This window comes from Pristis pectinata, chromosome 9 (assembly GCF_009764475.1).
Source record: "Pristis pectinata isolate sPriPec2 chromosome 9, sPriPec2.1.pri, whole genome shotgun sequence".
Taxonomy (NCBI): domain Eukaryota; kingdom Metazoa; phylum Chordata; class Chondrichthyes; order Rhinopristiformes; family Pristidae; genus Pristis; species Pristis pectinata.
In genome coordinates, this window is record NC_067413.1 from 10,150,024 (window position 1) to 10,177,204 (window position 27,181).

The window sequence follows — 27,181 nt, forward strand, 5'->3', positions numbered from 1 at the left end:
AAATACAATAGAGGAGTTTAAGAAGCTCTTAGATATGCACATGAATATACAGGGATATAGATCATGTGCAGGCAGAAGGGATTAAGTATCATTAGCTTAATTAGTTCATCACAACTGCATGGGCCTGTTCACATGCTGCACTGTTCTATGTTCCATGAATAAAATGTTGTTTTTGCACATTGTTGTCTTACCGTTCTTTGTGGGAGGCAGCTCTTCCCCTAGAGGTTTCTGAAGTTTAGTCCATTCAACACTGTTATCCTTGTCATTGTAAAGCTTATTCACCTTTGCTATTTAATTCCTTTTACATTGCTGCAGAGTATTTGAGAAAGAACTTCAAATGGGACTAGGCACAAGTTAAGGAGATGAACAGCAGAGCTTTGTATGAGACCAAGTTTATAAAAGATCGAATGTGGGAAGCTTATCAGGAGAAAACTCTTCAAGTTGCATTGAGGGAACCAGGGCAAAATAAAGGTTTCAGCAACAGGACTGGAAAGGGGCAATATTTCTGGGGTAGAAATTGGTAGTCTTGGCAACAAAGGAAAAAAAAATTCATCACCTCATTGAAAAACGCACTTTGGTCTGCCCAAAACTTGTTGGTCTTCCAGAACAACCACGTGTTCATAAGTGAATGTTGCCCACTAGCATATTCTAGGCTGCAGGATTTCATGCTAAGGGTCACTCCGAGGTTCAGTATAGCCAAGGCAAAGGCTATAGAACATAGAACAGTACAGCAAAGGAACAGGCCCTTCAGCCCATGATGTCTGTGCCAACCATAATGCCAAATTAAACTAAACTCTTCTGCCTGCACACGATCCATATCCCCCTCCTCTGCATGTTCATGTGCCTGCCTAAATGCCTCTTAACCTCCACTGTCATATCTACTGCCACCACAACCCCTAGCAGTGCGTTTCACGGATTTACCACTCTCTGCATATAAAAAAATACTTTGCCCCCCTCACCTTAAAGCTATGCCCTCTAGTATTTGACATTTCCACCCTGGAAAAAGACGCTGCCTATCTACCATATCTATGCCTCTCATAATTTTATAAACTTCTATCAGGTCTCCCCTCAGCTTCTGACAGTTCAGAGAAAAACAGCCCAAGTTTATCCAACCTCTCCTTTTAGCTAACACTCTCTAATCCAGGAAGCATCCTGGTGAACCTCTTCTACACCCTCTCCAAAGCCTCCACATCCTTTCTGTAATGGGCTGACCAGAACTGCACACAATAATATGAGGAAGGACTGCAATCCAAGGTGCTGCCACTACCACCACAGGACCCCGAGGGGCTGGGGCCTGTGTAGTAGCATCTCAAATACTTGATGTTCAAAGGAACCATGAGTGGCATTAGTGCCTTATGACAAGATATCTTTATTAGCCACACGTACATCGAAACACACAGTGAAATGCATCTTTTGCATAGAGTGTTCCGATCATGCTATGAATGTAAAAGACAGACATGCATTGATTGCATTTCCTGTATAGATCTTCAAGAATAATATTTTTTAAATAAACAAAAAAAAACCATCATCTCCTCATGGATTACAAGTTTGCCAAGGCGGCCTGGAAAAGGATGCAATGCTCCTTGCCAAGGTTTCTCCCGAGCAGCTGTGTAATAAGAGGACTCTGTAATCTGCGGGTCATTACCACAATACACACTGAGACACTCATCAACTGCTGCTGGAAGAATATCAAATTGGTGAAAGACGCACTTTATTCTGCTTGAAACTTGTTGGTCTTCCAGTGCAAGATGTCAACAAGCAAATGCTGCTGACCAGCACATTCCAGGGTGCAGGAGAATGAGCTGAGGGATGCACTGAAGCTCGGTGTAGCCACCACAAAGGCTTTGTTGGGAAGGACCACAGTATAGGGTCCTGCTGCCACTGGGTACCAAGGAGCTAGGCTTCATATAACAGTCTAACACAAAAAAAAATCCCACCAATGCTCTTTTCTACCATCTCATCCCCTGCAGACCTACTGCATTAGAGCATGCCTCAATACCTAGAAGGGGTCAGGTTTTGCTGAGCAGGTACATCCCAACTCCAGTATACTCAGACTACCCAGGTCAAGAAATAAGGATTGAACCTTCAACTAAATTTCTACTTAAACAGTACTTTCAGATTGATGGTAGGACCATATGAATTCTGACAAATTTAAGTATTTTCCTTCATATATGTCTAGATTTCTAGAATTAAAAAGGCGTCTAGATGAGATGTAAACCAAGAACATGCAAGCATATTTTTTTTTACTTACAGTCAGTGGGCATCCTTGGCAAGACCAACATACCCCTAATTGTCCTCAAGGTGGTGGGGAACAGATTCAGTCCATCTGAACAATCTACGCTGAGTAAATGTTTTAGACCAAGTTTACATCAACTGATTGGGTTTTAATGAAAGGAAAAGCAGGGTGATCGGGAACAGTGAAACATCAGGTGAATCCTTCAGGCAAATTTTAGGGGATTAGTTGCAAAGAGCCCAACCCTATAAACCTCGATGCCAACTGCAAAATTTATCCATGACAAAATATAGTTTTCAAGTGACAAAAAAATGTAACAGCTTATAAATCTGGAAGAAATAAACCCATCATCGTAATATCAATTTGCTTCAACAAAAAATTGCAAGATGCCTTTGGGACATTCATAGTGAGAGAACAAGATTTATTTTTCAGATGCCCCACCACAATTAATTTACTGCATTACTCTTGACTGCCTTTATGTTCTACAAGGAAAACAGAAGATATTACATTTATATCATTAAATGACTTTAACAAGAATTGACTTTAGAGAAGCCATAGTTTGAAGATGGCAAGGTGGCAAGTGAGTGTAAAATACTCTGTAGGAAACAGGGAAGTCACCAATAAGTTTTCCAAGTTGAAACTGATGCATGTGGGCATGCACCACGAGGATCTCATATTTGTTGAGCATTCTAAAAGCAAGTATGGGAAATAAAAGCTACTTGTTAGATTATAAAACTGAAAGCAGAATAGTCAAGAAATTAATCAAATGCTATTTGACATGGAGCCAGTAAAATAACAGATTCCTTTATTGCTACATTGGACATTGACCTACAATGCCCAAAGTTGGAACCAATGTAAAGATGTTTTTGGTCTTTCAAAAGCTACACAGTAAGTTTTGAGCAAAGGGTCAAAGAAAATGGTCATTCTTACAAAGGAGGGGAGGGGATGGAGAAACAAAAAAAGTGACTCAACTGGAATAGTTGTCAAACTTATGGAAGAAACTGATAGGCCGTAATCATGTTGAACTGTGGAGCAGCCTCAGGTGGCGTATGGTTTACTGCCGCCCAAGCTGATGTAGATAAAACGTGCATGAGGACAAGAAGTTCGATCATTAGAAAAGTAGAAACAAGCAGGAGGTGGACGCCAAACTACTTCACGATCACTGAGCAAGATTGAAGTAAATAATTTAAATGGTGTCAACAGATAATTTTCATACAGAGAGCAGACAGAAATGATCTACACTGCCCCATCCCAGTTATGTTCAAAAACTCAAACAAGCAGTGAGATCTTTATTTAACAAGCTATGTGATCACCAACTGGTCTAATTTTCTAATATTTCTGGAAGGGCCCATCCAAGTAAAAAGTAAAATGCTCAGTATTCAAAAATGTTTTAACAAAAAATATATACTTGCAACTGAAACATAAGTATTGTACAAAGAAAATGTTTAAAAATGACATATTCCATCAAGATATTGCTTCTTGTACAGCTAACAACTCTGTGCTGATCACCTGGGACTTCAGCTTAAATCGACAATCTAAAATAGCTTCCATGCCTAATAGGCATTCTTAAAATACTGTCTTCAAAACAGTCTTCAAAAGGATTAACTTCTGTCACTATATGTCCTTTTACTGGAATTTCACAGCTTCAGGTTCTAGCGAAGTTCCCAGCGAAAAAAAACAAGAGGTTTTTGCTTAAGGCTGTTTCTCAAATGCGAAAACCAAGTATATACCTGAGAAGAAAACATACAAAAAGGACTGTTACTCTGGCTCTAATAATAGCACAATGATCACACAGCCATGGCCAGTGCACGTCAACACTTCCACAAACCTCCTACTTTGTTCCTCATCTCTGGTACAATGGTAAACCATTCTGGGATGTACTGAAGATGGGAAGCTTCAATTTGCTACACAAATGCAAATTTGGGGGGAAAGAATGATAGGACACAAAGCCACAAGCAGAGGTAATGGTGTGTATAGTTATCACTACAAAATATTTTGTTGTTTAAAGATAGTCTTCAAGAGGCTAATTAACTGCTGTCTGTTTAATAAAATTTAATTTTTTTTTAATCTAATTTTGTTGGCTAGGATTAGAGCTACCTGCTTATGGTTTCACAGTGAAGGTATCAAAATAACCAAGTGTGCATTCATTCTACCCTCTTTCTCCACACCTTAACTAGGCTAGTTTGGAGTGCAGATCCTCCCCAGCTTGCAAAGCCTGGTCTTATGTACAGGCCATGTACATGAACAAGCACTTGAACAACTAGTGGGATGGATTTATCGGATGCGAGTGGGGGTGGGGTGATTGGGGGGGCCACGGGGGTAGCTGCAGGCACCTTTGACTGCTCGGAAACTCGGTTCATGGCCGCATTTCTGACCTGCAAGCTGTTTGGGTTACAAACAGTTCACAGGAATGGAGCTCTGCCATAATCCAGGGACAAACTGTATGCATTCTCTAAGCAAATATTGAATAGATCAATAGCTTTTTTGTGATGAAACAGTCATAACTCTGATGAAGAGGTGTTATTAAAACTTTAACTGTTTCTGCCCGGTACTCCTTCACCGCCTGGTATGAAGGCTCCAATGCCCAGGATTGCAAGAGGCTGCAGAGGGTTGTAAACTCAGCCAGCTCCATCATGGGCACAACCCTCCCCACCAGAGGACATCTTCAAGAGGTGGTGCCTCAAGAAGGCAGCATCCATCACTAAGCACCCTCACCATCTGGGACTTGCCCTCTTTGTGTTACTACCATCCGGGAGCAGGTACAGGAGCCTGAAGACCCACACTCAACGATTTAGGAACAGCTTCTCCCCCTCCGCCATCAGATTTCTGAATAGTCCATGAACCCTTTTTTTCTTGCACTATTTATGTTTGTGCTCGCATCCGATAAATCCATCCCACTAGTTGTTCAAGTGCTTGTTCATGTATATGGGCTGTACATAAGACCAGGCTTCGCAAGCTGGGGAGGATCTGCACTCCAAACTATATTGACTTAGATGAGGGGGTGGAAGGGTGGGTTAGCAAGTTTGCAGATGACACAAAGATCGGTGGTGTTGTGGATAGTGTGGACGGCTGTCGAAGATTGCAGAGGGATATTGATAGGATGCAGAGCTGGGCTGACAAGTGGCAGATGGAGTTCAATCCAGAGAAGTGTGAGGTGGTACACTTTGGAAGGACAAACTCCAAGGCGGAGTACAAGGTAAATGGCAGGATTCTGGACAGTGTAGAGGAGCAGAGGGATCTGGGGGTTCACATCCACAGATCACTGAAAGTTGCCTCGCAGGTGGATAGCATAGTTAAGAAAGCTCATGGGATGTTAGCTTTCATAAGTCGGGGGATCGAGTTTAAGAGCCGCGAAGTGATGATGCAGCTTTACAAAACTCTGGTTAGGCCACACTTGGAGTACTGTGTCCAGTTCTGGTCGCCTCATTATAGGAAGGATGTGGAGGCGTTGGAAAGGGTGCAGAGGAGATTTACCAGGATGCTGCCTGGATTGGAGAGAATGGATTATGGGGAGAGATTAAAGGAGCTAGGGCTGTTCTCATTGGAGAGGAGGAGGATGAGGGGAGACATCATAGAGGTATACAAGATACTGAGAGGAATAGACAGAGTGGACAGCCAGCATCTCTTTCCCAGGGCACCAGTGCTCAAAACAAGAGGACATGGCTTTAAGGTATTGGGTGGGAAGTTCAAGGGAGATGTCAGAGGGAGGTTTTTCACCCAGAGAGTGGTTGGTGCATGGAATGCGCTGCCTGGGGTGGTGGTGGAGGCTGATACATTGGACAAGTTCAAGAGATCATTAGATAAGCGTATGGAGGAATTTAGGATAGAGGGATATGTGGGAGGAAGGGGTTAGATAGTCTTAGGTGTGGTTTGAAGGGCGGCACAACATGGTGGGCCAAAGGGCCTGTATTGTGCCGTATTGTTCTATGGTAATTTATAGTAATTTGTGTCTTGCACTGTACTGCTGCCGCAAAACAACAAACTTCACGTCATATGTCAGTGATAATAAACCTGATTCTGATCATATACACCGTTAATTTCCAGTTTTTGCTTCAGATTTTCAGCATATGTAATACTTTGCTTTGCAATATTTAAAAACCCTGAACACACTGCACAGAATCCACCTAGGGGGAAAATAATGTTGGCCGTGTGAGACAAATCAACTTTGGAACACTCTAGCATGTGCACAGTACCTGTGCCATCTAGTGGCTGCAGTAACATTAAAAGTTACAGGTCCTCATTTGCTCTGATTCAGATAAACAATAACAACAGCCCATCTATTACAGTCAATTTCTAAATTAATTACAGTTACGTGTAAACCCAGGATCAACAACCTCCTTTATAATTGGATGCATGAAAAGGAAACCTTCAACATACAAAAGCCTAATAATATTCTAAACTCAGTATCCATACGAACAGGTACTTGTGGAGGAATAGCAATATGAATGGGGCCTCATTTAGCTCACTAAAGGTGAAGTAAAAATCATTCACAACTTCATTTCAGCTGCATTTTAAATTGTTATACTTACTTGTAGCCTCCCACTCAGATTTGCTTAACGTTCCCTGTGAAATAAATAACACAGAAAATAATTTTTGTAATGACAAAAGCCAAGTGAAAAATTCATATAATCATATGCCAGGAATCACTGAGTATTATCCAACATTTAGAATATTTTGTTCCTTTTATACTCCCCATAGGTTTGCATTTTTGCAAGTAATTTCAACTATTTAAATATAAAATTGCTATTAATTCTAATGTTAGAATCAGAGTAGCATACACAAACAGGCCCTTCAGCCCACCACGTCCATGCCAACTATCGAGCACCCATCTATACTAATCCCAGTTACCAGCACTTGGTCAGATTGAGACTTCCATATTTTGTTCTGAAATTAGTCACCTTGTGTGCTTCTAGTTGCTGCTGTCACTTTGCTCTGCAGTCGAATGCAGATGGAGAGGTGGGAGTGAGAAGTTGAACGATTAACTATTCCAACATTTAAACATTCAAGGTGTGGAGTAACCCCAAGGCAACCCAATAGTTTTAAGCACACTGCTCGAGATCTGTCCATCAAACTTGTATGCATCCACAACCTAGCACAGTTAGACATCCATACAAGGGGTCTGAAATATTACAAATGTCTAGCAGTTACTAAACCTGCAGACTTGGTGGATTCATCAGTTCTGCGCGAAGACAATTCCACATACTTTGATGTCTTTGGTATTGTTACAATGCCGTAAGGACCTAGTACTAAGCCAATTGGCCGCTCGAGCCTGTTCCGCCACTCAAGAGACCATGTCTGATGTGATCGCAGCCTCAGCTCCACTTGCCTGCCTCTTCCCTATCATCGATGCCCCTAAATACCTAAAATCTACCTCAGCTTTGAATATATTCAGTGATTCAGTAAATCTTTGGCATTCTCTCTCAGACCCAAGGAAGAAATTCTTTAACATCTATAATTCAAATTGATTATCCCTAACTCCAAAACTATACCCTCCTAGTTCTAGATACCCCCACAAGGCAAAACATTCTCTCACCATCTATCTTGTCCAGCACCTCACATTCCTCTGAACCCACATGAACATAGGCCTAATCTGCTCAACTGTACGTCATAAGACAGGCCCTTCATCCCAGGAATCAACATAATGAAGCTTCTCTGAGCTTCTTTCAATGTAAGTATGCTCCAGTCTGAATTTTTTCCAATAACTTCTTTACCACTGACAAGACTCACCGGCCTGTTATACCAGGCATCCCTTTATTTTCTGTTGGAGAGCCAATCCTTTATCCATGCTAATATATTACCCGAATGACATAAGCTCTTACCGTGTGCAGTAATCTCTTATGTGGCACATTACTGTATTACTGAAAACTTTCTGGATATCCAAAAATTTACATTTACTCCCTTATCTTTTCATCTATCTTCCCAGTCCTTCCAATGTCTTCAGACGCAAGTTTCTTGCTCTCAAAGGGATATGAAATTCTCTCAGGATCACCCTTTGCCAAAAGATCCTGTCTTCCAATCTTCCTATCTCACCCCATGATCAGATCTAATTTAGTCTGCACCTTGGTCAGTTATACAACCCAAGAAACAGTTCCCGAGACATGAGCTCAGATGAAAGCTCATTGACCTGACATATTAACTCCATTTCCCTCTCCAAAGATGTGGCCTGACCTGCTGAGTATTTCCAGCAATGTGTTTTGACCAAAATACACCATGAACACATCCTCAAGACTGCCTTTGCCAATTTGATTTGTCTAAACTAGCACATACCACCAGACTTGAGGTCAGCTTCTACCCCACTATTGAACGGTTCCCTTATATGATGAGCTGGACTCTGACCTCACGATCTACCTTGTTGTGACCTTGCACCTTATTGCACTGCACTTTCTCTGTCGCTGTGACACTTTACTCTGTACTGTTATTGTTTTTACCTGTACTACATCAATGTACTCTGTACTAACCCAATGTAACTGCACTGTGTAATGAATTGACCTGTACGATCAGTATGCAAGACAAGTTTTTCACTGTACCTTGGTACAATCAACAATAATAAACCAATACTACAGACCCCATTTCTCAATTTATACCATCCTACAGTGTAGTCATTTTTAAAAGACCTATAAATTATTCCCACTAGAGAATGCTTTCCCTTACAATTTCTTGTCTCAACCCAAACTGATTCTACATCCTAATCTTCTGAGCCAGGACCATAACTACTGTACTGATCTCATCCTTCGCTAACAATGTGACCCCCCCCCCCCCCACCCCTCTTTCTTTTCTGCCTATCCTTCTAAAGGTGCTACAAATGTACCAAACAATTGGTATTTGACAGAGATATTTGACCCTTTTCTTTTAATTCTCTAGGTGAATTCATCCTCATAAGACTGGTCAGAAAGTTAAGCTCCCTGCATTCTTTCCAGTTTGTGCCTTTTACACATTACATACTAGCTGATGCTAATCTCAACTAAGCTTCTTATTAGCAGAAAATAAAGATCTCTATACTGTAAAATGATTTGTAAGGTCCAAGTCAATTAACCAGAAACTATTAAAAAGATGCAGCTTATTTATTAAACTGCTCAAGCTAAAAATGACCAAATTTCAGCTTACGACTGGTGCTTTTGCTTGCGGATTCCTCAGGTAATCTTCTGCATGTTCATAATCATCCTTATTAGATCCAAAACTGCCACTGTTCTCTGGAATGGGATATTGCTGGAAAATGTAAACCAGAAGCATTAAAAGGCCTCTTACAGAAAAATTTTTAAAAATTAATGATCAATTTAAACACAATTCAGGTTGCAACTTATTCTAATGATCACTGCAATCGGGCTTTCTCATGGCATTCTTTAAATAAACAATTTTAAAAATATTTAGAAAAGCTGGGGAGTCTCAATACAAATTAAGGTGGGAAGACTTGTATGCTATCGAAACACCTTAAACATCATCAAAACACTGAACACAACATACAGCTTTCAAGACTCACTAAATACTAACTTGTAACAGCAAAGTGTTTGAAAGTGCTCTCAATTATACTTCAATGTTATACACAACAGGATATTATTGAAAGCTCTTGGGTTTAGATTTTTTTTTACAATAAAATTATTCCGATTTAATTGTTATTAAATAACTATCATTTTTGTTTAATACAGGGTATTGTGATTTTAAGTATGATTTAACACAATGTATTCTGTAGTATTTTGTCTTTTTTATGATTCATGTACTCTGTATTTTCTATGTGGAATTAATAAAAAATATTGTAAAAAGAAAGAAAGCTCTGTACTAACTATTGCAGCATAATATATTACATCCACCAGCACCAGCCCTTCTAGTGGCACAGTTAGCTGAGCTGCTGCCTCACAGCTCCAGTGAGCCAGGTTTAATCCTGACCTCCAGTGCTGGCTGTGTGGAGTTTACACATCCTCCATGACTACCTGGCTTTCCCCTCAAAGCTCCAATTTCCTCCACACACCTCAAAGATGTGCTGGTTTTAGGCTAATTGGTTACTGTAAATTGCCCCTACTGTAATTGTGGGTGCTAAATGAATCGGGGGGTTAATGGGCATGAGAGAGAGAACAGGTAGCAGGGAAATAAGTGGGGGAATGTGATTGTTCTGATAGCTAGCATGGACTTGAAAGGCTGAATGGCCTCCTAAATCATAAGGAACAACAAGAATATGAGAATTCAATTTGACATGGCTTATCTATACCTCAATTCCATCCACCTACCATAGTTCTCCAACTCTTTTGAAAAATCTACTTCAAAACTGATTATACAAAACTTAGTACAATGGAATAAAAGCTCTCATATCAAAAGGAAAGAATGAGGCTAAAGAGATTTGATCTATATTCTTTAGAGTATGAAAGAATGGGGGGTTGATCTTATACAGTGGCATGCAAAAGTTTGGGCACCACTATCAAAATTTCTGTTACTGTGAATAGCTAAGCGAGTAAAAGATAACCTGGTTTCCAAAAGGCATAAAGTTAAAGACGACACATTTCTTTAATATTTTAAGCAAGATTACTTTTTTATTTCCATCTTTTACAGTTTCAAAATAACATAAAAGGAAAAGGGCCCAAAGCAAAAGTTTGGGCACCCTGCATGGTCAGTACTTAGTAACACCCCCTTTGGCAAGTATCACAGCTTGTAAACGCTTTCTGTAGTCAGCTAAGAGTCTTTCAATTCTTGATTGGGGGATTTTCATCCATTCTTCCTTGCAAAAGGCTTCTAGTTCTGTGAGATTCTTGGGCCGTCTTACATGCACTACTCTTTTGAGGTCTATCCACAGATTTTTGATGATGTTTAGGTCGGGGGACTGTGAGGGCCAGGGCAAAACCTTCAGCTTGTGCCTCTTGACGTAGTCCATTGTGGATTTTGAGGTGTGTTTAGGATCGTTATCCTGTTGTAGAAGCCATCCCCTTTTCATCTTCAGCTTTTTTTTTTACAGACGGTGTGACGTTTGTTTCCAGAATTTGCTGGCATTTAAATGAATTCATTCTTCCCTCTACCAGTGAAATATTCCCCGTGCCACTGGCTGCAACGCAAGCCCAAAGCGTGAGCGATCCACCCCCGTGCTTAACAGTTGGAGAGGTGTTCTCTTCATGAAATTCTGCACCCTTTTTTCTCCAAACATACCTATGCTCATTGCAGCCAGAAAGTTCTATTTTAACTTCATCAGTCCACAGGACTTGTTTCCAAAATGCATCAGGCTTGTTTAGATGTTCCTTTGCAAACTTCTGACACTGAATTTTGTGGTGAGGACGCAGCAAAGGTTTTCTTCTGATGACTCTTCCATGAAGGTCATATTTGTGCAGGTGTCACTGCACAGTAGAACAGTGCACCACCACTCCAGAGTCTGCTAAATCTTCCTGAAGGTCTTTTGCAGTCAAACGGGGGTTTTGATTTGCCTTTCTAGCAATCCTATGAGCAGTTCTCTCGGAAAGTTTTCTTGGTCTTCCAGACCTCCACCGTTCCTGTTAACTGCCATTTCTTAATTAATTACGAACTGAGGAAACGGCTACCTGAAAACGCTTTGCTATCTTCTTATAGCCTTCTCCTGCTTTGTGGGCATCATTTATTTTAATTTTCAGAGTGCTAGGCAGCTGCTTAGAGGAGCCCATGGCTGTTGATTGTTGGGACAAGGTTTGAGGAGTAAGGGTATTTATAAAGCTTTGAAATTTGCATCACCTGGCCTTTCCTAATGATGACTGTGAACAAGCCATAGCCCTAACAAGCTAATGAAGGTCTGAGACCTTGGTAAAAATTATCTGAGAGTTCAAATCTCTTGGGGTGCCCAAACTTTTGCATGGCGCTCCTTTCCTTTTTTCACTCTAAAATTGTACAAAACAAAAATAATACACTAATCTTGCTTAAAATTTTGAAAAGAATGTTTCATCTTTAACTTTATGACTTCTGGAGGTCAGTTCATCTTCTACTCACTTAACTATTCACAGTAACAGAAATTTTGACCAGGGGTGCCCAAACTTTTGTATGCCACTGTAGAAGCATAGAAGATCATACGGAGGCATAATAGATGTTGAGACGTTTCAACTTGTGGAAGGAGTCTTGAACAAAGGGAAAATTACAGGATTAGGGGATGCTCATGAGGTCCATGGAAACTTCTTGCAAAAAAGGTGACACATTTCTGGAAGTATCCACCACAGAAAATTGTGGAGGTGAGATCATTGGGGTATCCAGAGAGAAAGTAGATAATTTTCTGAAAGATCAGAGAATTAAGGGTTATGGGGATCTGGCACAAAAGAGTTGAGGTTTTAGGCAGATCAGTCATATCCATAAGATACAGGAGAATTAGGCCAATCGGCCCATCAAGTCTGCTCCGCCATTCAATTGTGGCTGATTTTTTCTTTTCAACCCCTTTCTCCCGCCTTCTCCCCGTAATCCTTAATCCCCTTACCAATCAAGAACCTATCAATCTGTCTTAAATACACCTAATAATTTGGCCTCCACAGCCCTCTGTGGCAGCAAATTCCATAGATTCATCATATTGAGTGGTGGGGCAGGCTTGAGGGGTTGAGTGGACTACTCCTGCTTTTTCCTTGTATTCTAATGCTGTTTTTAAAAGATCATGGAAATATCCGTTGTGACTGTCGCTACAGTAAAAAACATCTGTATTTACATCACGTCTTTCATATATGTATCGACATTCTAAAAGTATTTTACCAAAGTGGAATAGGAAATTTAAACTTTTTCTTTACTAAATTATGTCCCAACACCATGAAGGCTAAATAGCTTCAACTTGCTATGGTTTCACATTACCTCTAATGATTTCATCTTCTTCAACAACATTTTATGCTCTGGATTCTGGACTTTGTCTTTGAAAAATTCTGCAAAAGTCTTTTTCAAGACCAGCTTCATCTTGTGCCTTTTAGCCATCCTAGGAAGGAAAAACATTGGAATGAACACCAGAGGAGCAGAAACTTTAAAAACTGACCAAAGGCCTCAAGTACGACAGATCAGTTTCTCACTGTTCATCCCGATTTACTAACCCGTTAAAACAGCCATCTTTAGCAAGGTGAAAACTAGACTGTGGGCCAATATATTCCTCTTTAATGCATCAATAATCCAGCCTATTAGAAGATTACAATCTGTTTCAGATTTTGTAGTCTTCAATTACTTCATAAAAGCAGTGCTGCAAAATTTGAAAACTTCATGCAAGTGACTAGAGTAAAACTTTACAAAAAAAAATCCTTTACATTAAAAAACTGTCACCAAATCCATTGCAATTATGTTTTATACTACGTTTAAATATTTAACCATTCATAAAAAAAGGTTAATGTAAATAAAAGTGCAACTTCTCAAAATAAACATTGATTGAAGAGACAAATAATGGGACAAACTACAATAGAACATAGAAGGCTGAGGGGTGAGAGGTTTATAAAATTATGAGGAGCACAGTCAGATCTTTTTCCCAAGGCATGGGAGACTAGAACTAGAGGGAACAGGGTTAAGGTGAGAGAGGAGAAATTTAAAGGAGATTGAAGGAGTAAATTTTCACACAAAGGGTGGTGAACATCTGGAACGAGCTGCCAGAGGAGGTGGTGAAGGCAGGTACAATATTTAAAAGACATTTGGACAGGTACTTGGATAGGAAAGACGCAGAGGGATATGGGCCTAATGTAAGCAAAGGTGATTAGCGTAAATAGGCATCATGGTTGGCATAGACAAGGTGGGCCGTAAGGGGCTGTTTCAATGAAGAGTAATTTTTTTTAGTGCAAAAAGTCAAAACACAAACTGTGCTGTAACTCAGTTCAAAAAGTAACTCCTACAAGATCCCCAAAGTTATAGAACTCAATCTCAAATTCTGTTGATAGTGAAGGAAGCCACCAGTAACCTGACACCTCCCCATCTTGCAACAAGTGTTGCGTTGAACTTGGTCTTAACTGCACCATCCTCTTCAGTAGGTGGTTCTCCTGTGAGTAGATCACTGCATAATATCCCATTTTGAAAATAAGAGTTGGCTGGATGCGTCTCCTAATAACATAACATTACAGTACCTTGCACCTTCTGGTTTTTAACTTCTATACTGCATAGGCAGTACTGATGTTAAACAGCGCAGAAGTTACATTCCCCATGTCTTTGCATCAGTTCTCTTCCAAATTATACCTTTTACTGATACACAGCATGTAATTTTAAAAAATCTAATTAAAACATCAAAGGTGAAATTTGACCCAAAGGTTCTTTTCTCACAAAGCAATACTTGGCCATAGCTTGTATTTATTTCCCACCCCACCACCCAAGATGACAGTTTTAGGACAAAGTGACACCTCAATGAAAAAGGAGTTTATAGAAATTTCCAAAGCAGTAAATGCAATGAGCCAGTAGTGGTAATTCAGGCCGGCTGATTTTCAATTAGAACTGTTCTATTGACATTACAATGCAGCCAGAGAACCTACTCTTCAAACAACGGAAAGTAGACAAGGAACTCAGGGACGTTAACAACTCCTTCCAAGTTAAAATCATACTGGCAGCCGAAGAGTGGGTATTCACCCTTCTTCTGAAAAGTTACGCTATACAATTTGTTTCCAAAGGAGTTGGTTTCTGATGCTTCCAGACGTTTCCTGAAGAACAAGTTAAAGGAACATTAATGCACAACCACAAGCTGTCATTTATAAATAACATGCAGATTATAAAAAAAGATCATATTGTCTTAAACTAGATGACCCACACAGATTGCAATGCTATAGAATTACGTTATTGTAATAAAGCTTTGATGGATGTGTTAGATTCACTTAATTTAGGATGGGAAAATAATTAAGGATCAAGAGAAGGCACAAGAGACTACAGATCCTGAAATCTGGAGCAAAAAAGCAAACAGCTGGAGGAACTCAGTGGGTCAGGCAGCATCTGTGGAGAGAAATGGACAATCCACGTTTCGATCGAGACCCTTCAACTGGATTCGGATCTGGGGTCAGACAATGGTTCTTGACCAGGAATGTCGACTGCCCATTTCTGTCTAAAGATGCTGAATTCCTCCAGCCATTTGTTTTTTTGATATGGATTAAGTGGCTTGGCTGGAAACCAGAATCACCCATTACTAGGCATATACAAAACAAAAATCAAATTTGAGAGATCAAATGGCTAAATATATGGAAAATGGAATTTACAAAAGAATTCAGATGGGTTTTGATAGGGATGCTTAAGTTTGTCCTGCTAGAAAATTTCATTGAGGATAAAGAAATGATAAAAAAAAAAGTTGTCCATGTCAGCAATTAAGGAAAAAGAATAGAGGAGTAAGAGGAAAAATATACATTTTGATGGAAAGCCAACCAAACGACAGGGAACTTGTGGAAAGCAAATAAAAACAAGCTTTTCAGGTTTGAAAAATTACAAGGCAGCTCCTTTGGGACCAATCATGGAACTCTTGTCAATCTTTAAGAAAAACAGAGCTTCAACTTACATGGTGATTAGAAGCAAGATTGCAAAAAAAAAAAGGACTAATATCACTGAGCCAAATTCAGCAACGTTGTTTATATATTTAAAAAAAAAGCAAAATTCTGGAAATGGTTATCTGGTGAGGCAGCATCTGTGGGGGGAGAAAGACAGCTTCAGAGTGATGAGATTTCATCAACTGAAAAAAGCTAGAGGAAAAGTATTAAAATACAAAGAAAGTGGGAAGGAGAGATGAGAATCAATTAGAATGTCAACAATACAATAGAATTAGACTTTATAAGAAACCTTAACTAGGTGGGAGACACAATTAAGTGCAAAATAAAACAAATTCTATCAAATCACATTGAAGGAACACAATCTCAGAATGTGGATAATCTCCGCAGAGCCAACAACTGTTGCCCATCTTGATCTAACTTTGTGTAAATAACTTCTGACTCACTTCAGTATGTTAAATTGGTTGAGGTGGGGTTTTAGGATTTTGATCCAGAGCTAGGAACCTAAACCAGGGTGGTATGTGCCCTGGAAGGAAACATGAAGGGGGTGGTGCCACCACACATCTGTCCTTCTGGCTGGTGCTGAACTTGGCAAGTCATTGCATAGTATAATGTAGAGAGTACACACTCATTAATGTATGAGAGCGAAGGAACAGTTTTCTTGAGCAAGTGTTCTTGTTGATATTTTATTCTTGCATCTACAAGTGCATAGAAGCTTATTCTGCTAAGCACCAGCAAATGGTGGAGGAGATTTAAGAGAAATCAGGAAGTGAGCCATTCACCGGAGGATACATAGAGAAAGAAAAAAATGAATGCAATTCATTCAAAAAAGCAAACACTCATATACCAATGGACTCAAGTGAAAGCAGCACAGCAACATTTTTTTCCCCACTCAAAAGACATCATTATCAGGGAAGGTGAGCAGAGAAAACCTGAAGCAACAGTATACCCATGTTTGACACACAACTAAACTAATTTCCTGTGTCTTATTTATGTTTTAATGCTCCTTATTTCCCCTCACTATTTTGGATTACTGTCAAAAATGGTTTGCACTTAGGACAAATTTAGGACTCACACGAGCTCAAAAGCGTTTGGTGTGGTACCAATGAAATATCCTCCTGGTCGCAAGTGATCGCAGGCATTTCTTAGCATGGTGTCTGCCTGTTCCAGTGACTCAAAGGAATAGTGGTAGACAAACTGACAGCTACAAATATCAAAGGTAACATTTGGATCCTTATATTTCTCAGTCAGCAGCTCCTGGAAAACATGTAGCAAAAGCATCTAAATTAAACGTACATCTGAAGTGAAGCTAAACAAGAGCAAAACACTACATTAAGAACACATGAACAATATATTTGTTAACCCAAGTGTCACTTCTTTCCTAAATTCATCCATTAAGTAACTTTCCAGTTATGCCAAGTAAATCTTTATCCGCCTTGCCCTTTCTCCTGTTAATGAAATTTTGTTTAACAGAAAACATTTGTGATGTCTGTCAAGGCTTTAATGAGTGTAAAGGGATTACTATTGAAATGGTGGGCAGGCAGCATCTGTGGTAAGAGAAATGAGAGTCCATCTTTCATGTCAATGACCCTCATCCGAACTGGAGAAGCAAGAAAATAACAAAATCTTAATTCTTGTCATTAACCTCTCACATTCTACTGTTACACTAACATTCCACTTTGCACTTTTATACTCGTTGTTCTCTAGCTCACCAACCTGAAGCTTTCATTCTTTCTCCCACCACAGATGCCATTCACATTGTTGTTTTATTGCATAAGACAATGTTGCTGAATGTTTTAAGTTGCAGAGAGGACAAGGGTGGAGAGAACGAAGGTAATGCCCAGGATAGGGTGGAGACCAAGATTCAGGTGGCAAATGTTTTTGGTACTGTCCAAGAGAGGGAATGAATGCTTCTCAATCCTAGCTTATTGTTTAGAGTAATGCAAATAGAGGAAAACGATATGAGGGAGTAGAAAAAATTGAGTATTCCCAACATTCTCTTTTATTTCCGATTTCCAGCAATCTATATTCCACACTTCACAGTTCCAGTATGTTTTTGTTTTTTCTTTACAGCCCTCATTCATCTTCCTCTATTTATAATACCTCAGACTATGATCACCAAGCACCCATCTCCCTCTCTTGGAGGCAATATGTCACCATGATTGGGACAACTCTATCTGAAGTAGTGGTGGAAGCAGATTTGATAGGAAAATGGATTAATACTTAAAAGACAAAACTTTGCAGGACCATGGGAACAAAGGCGAACAAGGTCAATGAGGCAGCTCTTTCAAAGAGCCAGCACACAGGCAAGAAGATCCAACTGCCTTCCAGTTTTTGTATCATGCAATTATATTTCTTTAGTTAAAGGTCAATTTTGGTGCATTCATAAATCTGTATGTTTCAGGCTGGTTAGAAATATCTAATGTCCCCCAGTCACAAGATTAAAAAAAAATCCAACAAAGCAGCAACTAATTTGGCTTCCCCTGATGAAAACTAAATGTGCTCGATGCTATAGACAAGAAGTGAATGGTTGCACATGTCTGCTTAGCTAAGTAAAATTGAAATTCTGACCAACGATGAACTGCAAAAATTTTTTTAAAGCATAGATGTATTATATATATTAATACTTATCATGGACCAAAGGGCCTGTTGCTATGCTGTACTATTTCATGTTGGCTATCAGCCCATTTATATTAGTTATTAGTTCCTTAGTAAGAGAATATAAATACAGGGCAGTGGGGTTGTCTTTATTTTAAATCAGTGCAAAATCCAATTCACAGGGGTTTATACACAGTTTACTCCTTTCTGTTTAAAGTTACTTACAAAAATGACCAGTTTTTAAGAACTATATTCCAATTTAGCTTAGTCAAATTATTGGCTGAAGCATTAAAGATGTAAATAAGAACCCAAATGTATAAATTGTAGACTATAAAGACCACATCATTGGTCACCAGAGTTCTTGTTATCCAAACAGAACACAACTCTTCCAGAATTCATGCACACTATAATCATTACTGCTAATTTTTGTTTTGCTTTGAAAGATCCACAGTTACAAAGCTTTTCACGAGATGCAAGAATATCTTAGAAGGCATTTGGAACTAAACCACATGAGCAGATATTCCGATAGTTAAAGTGTCATACCTTGGTGCAGTCTGCTCTTATAAAATCTGCAGTAAAAAGAGGTTCATTAGAGTAGCTTCTGTTTCTCATGTCAGCGTATCGCTGAATGCACTGTTCCACAGAAACATCAGCAATATCTATTGGAGAAGGAAGGGTGAAAAGAATCCAAGAATTATCCTCAAATTTGTGCATAATATTCAATGAATCTTGTACATTAGCTCATACATCTTTCTCTAAATTTCTCAAGAAATTCAGTGCTGGAGACACCATCTCTCAGGGACAACAGACCAATGCCCAGTCGCAGTCTGACGGCAATAGGAAATCCCGAGTCTTGAGTAGGAACGGCAGACCAGAAAGAGAGAACTCCTTTACAAGACAATCAAGTTCAACGTCATGCAGGACGAAGTCTCCTTGATCAACACCCAAGCCACAACCCTGACCGTCTACTCCCACCACCCCAATGCAGTAGGGCTGTCACTTGCACCTACTTGCAATGGTTTCTTCATCAGCAAGGAACAAAACCACAAACTCAGCTACCAAGAATACAACAGACATGGGTTCCCCACTAAATCACCTACCATCCCAACTTGCAAACATATTGCCATTCATAGAACAAAACAGTACAGCACACAAACAGGCCCTTCAGCCCACGATGTCTGTTCCCACCATGATGCCAAAATAAAATTATCCTGTCTGCCTGCTCATGGTCTGTATCCCTCCATTCCCTGTCTGTTCACGAGCCTGTCTAAATGCCTCTTAAATGCCACTATTATAAAGGCTTCCACCACCACCCCTGGCAGCCTGTTCCAGGCACCCACCACTCTGTGTAAATATCTTACTCCGCACATCTCCTTTAAACTCCTCCGCTCTCACCTTAAAATTATTCCCTCTAGTATTTGACATTTCTGCCCTGGGAAAGACCCAGACCATCTGCCCTATGCCTCTCATAATTTTATAAACTTCTGTCAGGTCTCCCTTCAGCCTCTGACACTCCAGAGAAAACAATCCAAGTTTGTCGAACCTCTCATTATAGCTAACACTCACTTATCCAGGCAGCATCCTGGTGAACCTCTTCTGCACCCTTTCCAAAGCCTCCACATCCTTCCTGTGATGGGTCAGCCAGAACTGCACACAATACTCCAAAGTTTTGTACATGACTTCCTGAATGTTATACACAATGCCCCGACTAATGTAGGTAAGCAAGCCATACACCTTCTTTACCACCTATCTCTACAAGTTCTGTGTCCAAATCCTGTAACTCCCTACCCAGCATCAGCACAAGAAGGGAGCTCACCACCACCAAAAGGGTGGCACAGCAGTTAGTGCTGCTGTCTGAAAGGTCCAGGAATCCATGCTCAGTCTTCACCTCAGGTGTTGCATGTATGGAACCTGCACATTCTCCCGAGACCTTGTGTTCATTAGGTATTCTGGTTTCCTCCCACAAAGACAGGCTGCTGAGTTAAATGGCTACTGCAAATTACTCCTTAGTGCAAGTAGGTGATAAAAATAATAAAGGGAATTTGATGAGCATGTGAGAGAGAGAATAAGGAGAGGGGAAATGGGGCTGCTCTGTTGGTGCTGGCCCCTTCTATATCACATGAACAAATGCATTGTCACTAATACTAAGATCTAGCAAATAAATCTACGAAAATCTTATTCAACAGTTTAAATCCTAATATATTTTTAAAATGTAGAAAGAGAAAATAAGCACTTCACAAAGAGGATAATGAATGGAGGAAGAAATACTCTGAACTGAATGTTCAGAACTTAGTTCAAGTACAACAAACTTGCTTAATAGAAGCTAACAAACAAAATTTTGAGAAAATAGAAAGTCATTATCCAGCAATCAAATAAATTGTGCACTAATTTAAATCCACTCGTTTTAGCAACTCCCAAAAGATTTCCAGTCATGAAAAAGTTCAAGTGCAGATGTCTTGGTTCAAGTAGCAAAACAAAACAGGTCAAGCTCCTTCTTTTAAAATTTAAAGGGTTAACAACAGAAAATGTAATATCACTTCACTTGGAATGTGCACATGACTCAAACAAGCTATATTTTAATTACATTCGTTGAATCCTTTGAACATCAATGTGTATCAACTCAGAAGATAAAAAGCAAACAGACACAAATCAATTATTTTGTTAAACTCTTCCAGTTCAATTTCCTTAAACAAAAGACATGTTGCCTCTCCAACAAATTACTTACCAACACAAACCAGTTTGTTAATTTGACCTTTCTTCCACTTCAGCAAGTCACCACCTTTCCCACAACCCAAATCCAAGACAGAGATGTTATGCCTATTCTTCCGCCTCACCAATTCGAGATACTCTCCTAAGTAAAAAGGCAAGATGTAGGCAATCAGTCGAAAACTCCATAATTTGCTTTCCTAAAAAAAAACTACCAATCACATTTTTATCTACAGAGAGAAGAGGACTATAAAATGCTAGAAAACTTTACATAGGCCCAGCAGGAAGTTGGGTTAACTTGTGATCTTGCTTGAATTAAAGCACTCACACTTTAGAAATTTATGTTTCCTTTTCAGCTCCTTGCACTTTGATGAAGAATAGCAGCACATTTTCAGAGTTCTACTAGTTAGCGGTGTAAACAACCCACTGGATGACAACTTCCTGAGAACACAAACCAGGCTCATGGACAACTTGTAGCCCACTGTTATTCAACACTTGAACAGACCTCTCATACACTAAAAGATGAAGCCTTGATTTCCCAATCTACTTCATCGTGGCCCTTGCACTTTATTTGTCTACCTGCACTGTAAGTGCCACACTATATGCTGCATTGTTCTCTTTTTACTACCTCGATGTAATTGGGTATGGCATGATGTCTGGAAAGCACACAAAACAAAACTTTTTACTGTATATCAGTACATGTGACAATAATAAACCAATAAATAAATAATTAATAAGTAAACAGCATTGCCTGGCCATCTAAGATCACAAATCACTCAAGCTTGGAAGTATATTTCAATAATCAGTATTCACTAACAAATCCCCTTACATACCACCAAGAACAAAAGTGCCCATATTTCTATGAAAAATAGATGTATAATGATACAGGGCAGTGATTTTTCAGCGTCCCTACATTGAAAGAATGGGAATCAACATCACCTTCATTTGTGTATTTAGGATTATCTTCTGAACTATACCCAATAATCACAGATAATCCAATGCAAATAATGCAGCCAATTTCAAGGTTTCAGTTCAAATTCAATCCTGATAGCCCATGATTTGGATGCCTCCTGCTGAATCAATAATTCAGCAATCAATCCAACATATTCAACCTGTGCTCATTTTGTTTGAAGCTGCCTCCAGATTATTTGCACGTCAACAGAAAGTTCAAATTCTTGAAGTGACACAAAAATCAAAGCCTTCTGCAATTGAAGTGACTTTTTTTTTTAAAAAATTGTGTTTAGAACAAGAGCAAGTCACTACCATGTTTCCCAAATTACTAAAGTGGCTAAATTTCTTCCTTTGCTCAGAAAGTCCCAAGGTTGTGAAAAGTATACACAAATGCAAAGTGTTTCATTTTCCTTACGATAGAAAGGTAATACAATTCAAATTTCAAACCTACCAATAAGAACGCTCTTGATCCAGTTGTTGAAATTGCGTAAGTAAAAGATTCTGCTCTGACTGCGCACTGCCAATCCGCATTCTTGGAGCTCATTATAGTGTGCAGCCACTTTACTGCAGTGACCCCCATCTACTTTCTGATTAAAGGAACAGAAATAAAAGATTAACAATTTCTTTTTATAGTGGACAAAATCGTTATAACTCCTGCACCAAACCTACAGAAACCAAAAAAAGTACGAGTGCCCCTAACATTTGAAAGTATACCATGTAATAAGCTTGCCCACATTATGAGCAGCAAAGACAGGGTAGATATTCAGAGTCTTTTTCCCATGGTAAGGGTGTCTAAAACTAGAGGGTGTAGTTTAATGTGAGAGGGAGGATGTTTAATGGGGATCTGAGGGGTAAGTTGTTCCACACATAGTGTGGTATCAGGAATCAGCATCAGGAATCAAGCAGTATCAGGAATGAGCTGTCAGAGGAGGTGGTGAAGGCAGGAACAGTAACAACATTTAAGAGGCATCTGGACAGGTACTTGAATGAGCAGGGCATAGAGGGATATGGAATTAATGCAGGCAAGTGGGATTCGTATAGACAGGCATGCTGGTCGGCACAGACACGCTGGACTGAAGGGCCTGTTTCCATGCTGTACAACTCTATGATTCTATGACAAAGTTGAAGCCTCTGGAATAAAGGAGGTAGGGACAGCGTTGATCCAAAACAGGCGTAGGGACCAAAAACAGCAGCCATGGTTAATGACCGATTTTCTGGCTGAAGTAAAATATGCATTGTTGTCAGAGCCACCGTTTTCCTTAACGTACAATTAATAACTTGGACTTGGTGAACAAGATTTCCAAATGACAAATCTTGATAAACAGCAAAGATGGTGATACATCTCAAGTGGGCATAGACAGGGTGATGACATGGGCAGACACATGGCACATAAAACTTTACGCAGAAAATTGTGAAAATAATATGAAAGGTGGTAATATAAATGGTTCATTTCTAAAAGGACTGTAGGAGCAAAGAGACCTGGGTGTATAAATCTTTTGAAGGTGTTAAAACACATTCAAAACCAAATTAAACTAGCACACATGATCTTGGATTGAAAAATAGAGGAAAAGAGCACAAATTGAAGAGATTACATTGAACCTCTATAAAACTCAGGTATGATCACATCTAGTTCTGGTCACTGCAGCTTAGAAAGAACATGAAGATTTTAGAGAGAATGCAGAAAAAATTTAACAGAATGGGACTCGGATGGACAAACCAGTTAACTTAATAAATTGGAGAAACTAGGGTTGTTCTCCTTAATAAAGTGAAGGTTGAGAGGTGATTTGATTTGAGGCCTTCAAAAATCATGAAGGGTCTAGAAGTTAATAAAGGGAAATTGCTTTGAATGGCAAAATCAATGAGAAACGGAGGAAATAGATTTAAAGCAATTGGCAAAAGAATTGGTGACGACATGAGAGAAACATTTTTCCCCAGAGAAAATAGTCTGCTCTGGAATTCCTTGCTTGAAAAGCTGGTGGCAACAGATTCAATTCTTACTTTCAAAGGTAATTGAAATAGATGCTTGAAGAAAAAAAGCTGCAGGGCTTGGGGAGAAGGAACTGGTCTTGATGGACTTATTGTCCTCTTTCCATGCTCTAATTTTTTATGATTTTATAACATCCATAGGCAATTCAGCAGAAACAACATTGCCCAAATTGTGGCGAGAACGCGGAGTACATTACCTTAAGCCGAAGTTGGGACATACTGAATAGACAGTCAGCGCCTCCTTCCCAGGGCACCAATGCTCAAGACGAGAGGGCATGGCTTTAAGGTTATGGGTGGGAGGTTCAGGGGAGATGTCACCAACCCAGAGAGTGGTTGGTGCATGGAATGCACTGCCTGGGGTGGTGGTGGAGGCAGATACATTGAACAGGTTCAAGAGCTTGTTGGATAGGCATATGGAGGAGTGTGGGATGGGGGGATATGCGGGAGGAAGGGGTTAGGTAGTGTGAGGGTGGTTTGATGGACGGCACAACGTGGTGGGCTGAAGGGTCTGTTTTGTGCTGTATGGTTCTATGGAATCTTTTAAGGGTATAACTTGATAAACACAAGGGAGAAAATGAACAGTGATAGAGACAGCTGACACACATGGAGCACAACAATCAACATAAACCAATCATACTTGTGCTTCAGACCTGAAGTAATTATTCTGTCCCACACAAACAAGTGTATCTAAACAGTAGATGGATGGTCACACATTTAGGGAAGCAAAGCCTTACAATTTTATTTTAACAGCAAGCTTCCATGCTGCAGCAACAGTTTATATCAACCATAACAAGGGTTAGAGATAAAATTCAAGGCCTGTCAACACACCCACCTCTCCCTGATAATAAATTCTAACTTCAGCTTCCAAGCCATCCAGGCAACCTTTTCCCTACTTCAAGTAATCAGAAATTGGGTGGGCAGTTGGGGGGGGGGGGGGGGGTGTGCAAGGAGGGTAGATGTGAGAGGAAAGTGAATGCTGGGGGATGGGAAGAAAGGGGCATGAGTCTTGGAGTGGTTTTGAGAGGGGGGCATTGGGGAAGAGGTGGCAGTGGGGGAGAGTGGGGAGAATGGGCATTGGGGTGGGGAGGGGGAGAGCATTGGGATGGGTGGGTTGAGCCGGGGTAGGGGGGAAAGATGGGTCAGGACGAGGAGGGGAGAGGGGGGGGAGGGGAGGGGGGAGGGGAGGGGGGGAGGGGAGGGGGGGAGGGGAGGGGGGAGGGGAGGAGGGAGGGAGGGGAGGGGGGGAGGGAGGGGAGGGGGGGAGGGAGGGGAGGGGGGAGGGGGGAGGGGACCACCGAGGCCGAGGAGGGAGGGGGTCGGGGCGGGAGCCGGGGAATCGAGGGGAGGAATCGAAGAGGGAGTGGGGTCGGGGAGGGAGATCATGGGGAGGGGGTCGGGGTGGGGGGGGGGAGAGCGGGGAAAGGGGGGTCGGGGAGGGAGATCACGGGGAGGGGGTCGGGAGGGTCGGTGTGGGGGGGGGGAGATCAGGGAAGGGGGGTCGGGGGGGTGTCCGGGCCCCGGCCTCACCTGGAACTTTCGGCCCACTTGCTCCTCTCCCTCCTTCTCCCCCTCGCTGCGCTTGCGCTTCCTGGGCCTCTCGCTGCCGCTGCTGCTGCCGCCGCCGCCGCCGCCAGCCCCCGGAGCCTGGCAGCCCCGCTCCCCGGCCGAGCCACTCATCCCCCGCCCCCCGTCCGCTCCCGCGGCCCCCGACTGCATTTGCAAAGCGCCTCAAGCGGCGGTCCTCCCGCGACTTCCGGCACGCCGGTCACCTCTGACTCTTGAACCTCCCTTCCGGTTCAGACCGTTGCCATGGCCACCGGGCGGCGGCGGCGGGGGTGGGTGGGGTGGAGACGCGCCCAGGAGGAGCCGGGTCCCTGCGGCGCCTCTCGGTCGGCGAATCACCCGGTGACGGGCGGGGTGGGACAGGGGCCGTCCCACCTGTGCACAGCAAGATCCCACAAACGCCGCCACCACCCGCAGGAGGCTCCCAGACCCGCCTGCTGGTGTCATTGGGTCCCAGCCGGTGGCCCCTCAGCAACCTGCTCCAGTCTGCGTCGGGGGATCGGCGTGGGACAGAGTCGGCAGCTTTAAATTCCTGGGCGTTAACATATCGGGTGAGCTGTCCCGGACCCAGCACAGACATTAGTATTGTTATTGGTTTATTATTGTCACTTGTACCGAGGTACAGTGAAAAACTTGTCTTGCATACCGATCGTACAGGTCAATTCATTACACAGTGCAGTTACGTTGAGTTAGTACAGAGTGCATTGATGTAGTACAGGTAAAAACAACAGTACAGAGTAAAGTGTCACAGCTACAGAGAAAGTGCAGTGCAATAAGGTGCAAGGTCACAACAAGGTAGATCGTGAGGTCAGAGTCCTTCTCATTGTATAAGGGAACCGATCAATAGTATTATCACAGTGTCCTTAAGCCTGGTGGTACGTGCCCTCAGGGTCCTGTATCTTCTACCCGATGGGAGAGGAGAGAAGTGAGAATGTCCCGGGTGGGTGGGTGGGGTCTTTGATCATGCTGGCTGCTTCGCCAAAACAATGAGAGGTAAAGACAGAGTCCAAGGAGGGGAGGCTGGTGTCCGTGATGCACTGGGCTGTGTCCACAAATCTCTGCAGTTTCTTGCGGTCCTGGGCAGAGCAGTTGCTGTACCAAGCCGTGATGCATCCAGATAGGATGCTTTTTATGGTGCACCGATAAAAGCTGGTAAGAGTCAAAATTTCTTTAGCTTCCTGAGGAAGTAGAGGTGCTGGTGAGCTTTCTTGGCCATGCAATCATAGAACACAGAACACTACAGCACAGTACAGGCTCTTCGGCCCACAATGTTGTGCCAACATTTTATCCTGCTCTAAGATATATCTAACCCTTCCCTCCCACATAGCCCCCTATTTTTCTACCATTCACCTGTTTAAGAGTCTCTTAAATGTCCCTAATATATCTGCCCCCACAACCTCTGCTGGTAGTGTGTTCCAAGCACCCACCACACTCTGTGTAAAAAAAACTTACCCCTGACATCCTGTATTGTGGAGGGCTATAGCTGTCACATGACAGCACTGCCCCCTTACCTGGTCAGAAGACACACCACTGCCATACAAGGTTTGGTTTGGTTTGGTTTGGTTTGGTATGGTATGGTATGGTCCCGCCCCACCCATCAGCACACACACCTGACCATTGGCCTTTGTAATCGATTAGTCCTTGCTGGCACCGGGCCATTGGCCTTTGTAAATCGCCTGGGCTGGACTCCCCAGCCCTCCAGCACTATAAAGAGTGCCACATGTGCTTTGCTTGGCTTGGTCTCTTTGAC

The 27,181-nt window shown here is 41.5% G+C and overlaps 2 protein-coding genes across 2 annotated transcripts in view; one reads left to right on the forward strand and one right to left on the reverse strand.

Annotated features, from left to right (window-relative positions):
• The window catches only part of LOC127574209 (melanocortin receptor 5-like), a 286,745-nt gene that overhangs the window by 113,270 nt on the left and 146,294 nt on the right, over window positions 1–27,181 (forward strand). The window lies entirely within an intron of this gene.
• rnmt (RNA (guanine-7-) methyltransferase) lies at window positions 1,391–25,619 on the reverse strand. Its single transcript, XM_052023020.1, has 10 exons — window positions 25,396–25,619; window positions 22,334–22,469; window positions 20,951–21,076; window positions 18,769–18,884; window positions 16,703–16,884; window positions 14,638–14,802; window positions 13,001–13,118; window positions 9,338–9,439; window positions 6,763–6,796; window positions 1,391–3,963 (listed from the first exon to the last, which is right to left on the reverse strand). The coding sequence occupies exons 1-10, from the start codon at window positions 25,582–25,584 to the stop codon at window positions 3,926–3,928; spliced, it is 1,206 nt and encodes a 401-aa protein (XP_051878980.1). The 5' UTR covers window positions 25,585–25,619; the 3' UTR covers window positions 1,391–3,925.

Coding starts and splice junctions, on each gene's coding strand:
- rnmt (XM_052023020.1), bottom strand. CDS start 25,584: ATGCAGTCGGGGGCCGCGGGAGCGGACGGGGGGCGGGGGATGAGTGGC. Junction 18,885..20,950: donor TAACAAACTGGTTTGTGTTG/GTAAGTAATTTG, acceptor CTTCTCCAATAG/ATATTGCTGATGTTTCTGTG. Junction 6,797..9,337: donor CGCAAGCAAAAGCACCAGTC/GTAAGCTGAAAT, acceptor TTTATTTCACAG/GGAACGTTAAGCAAATCTGA.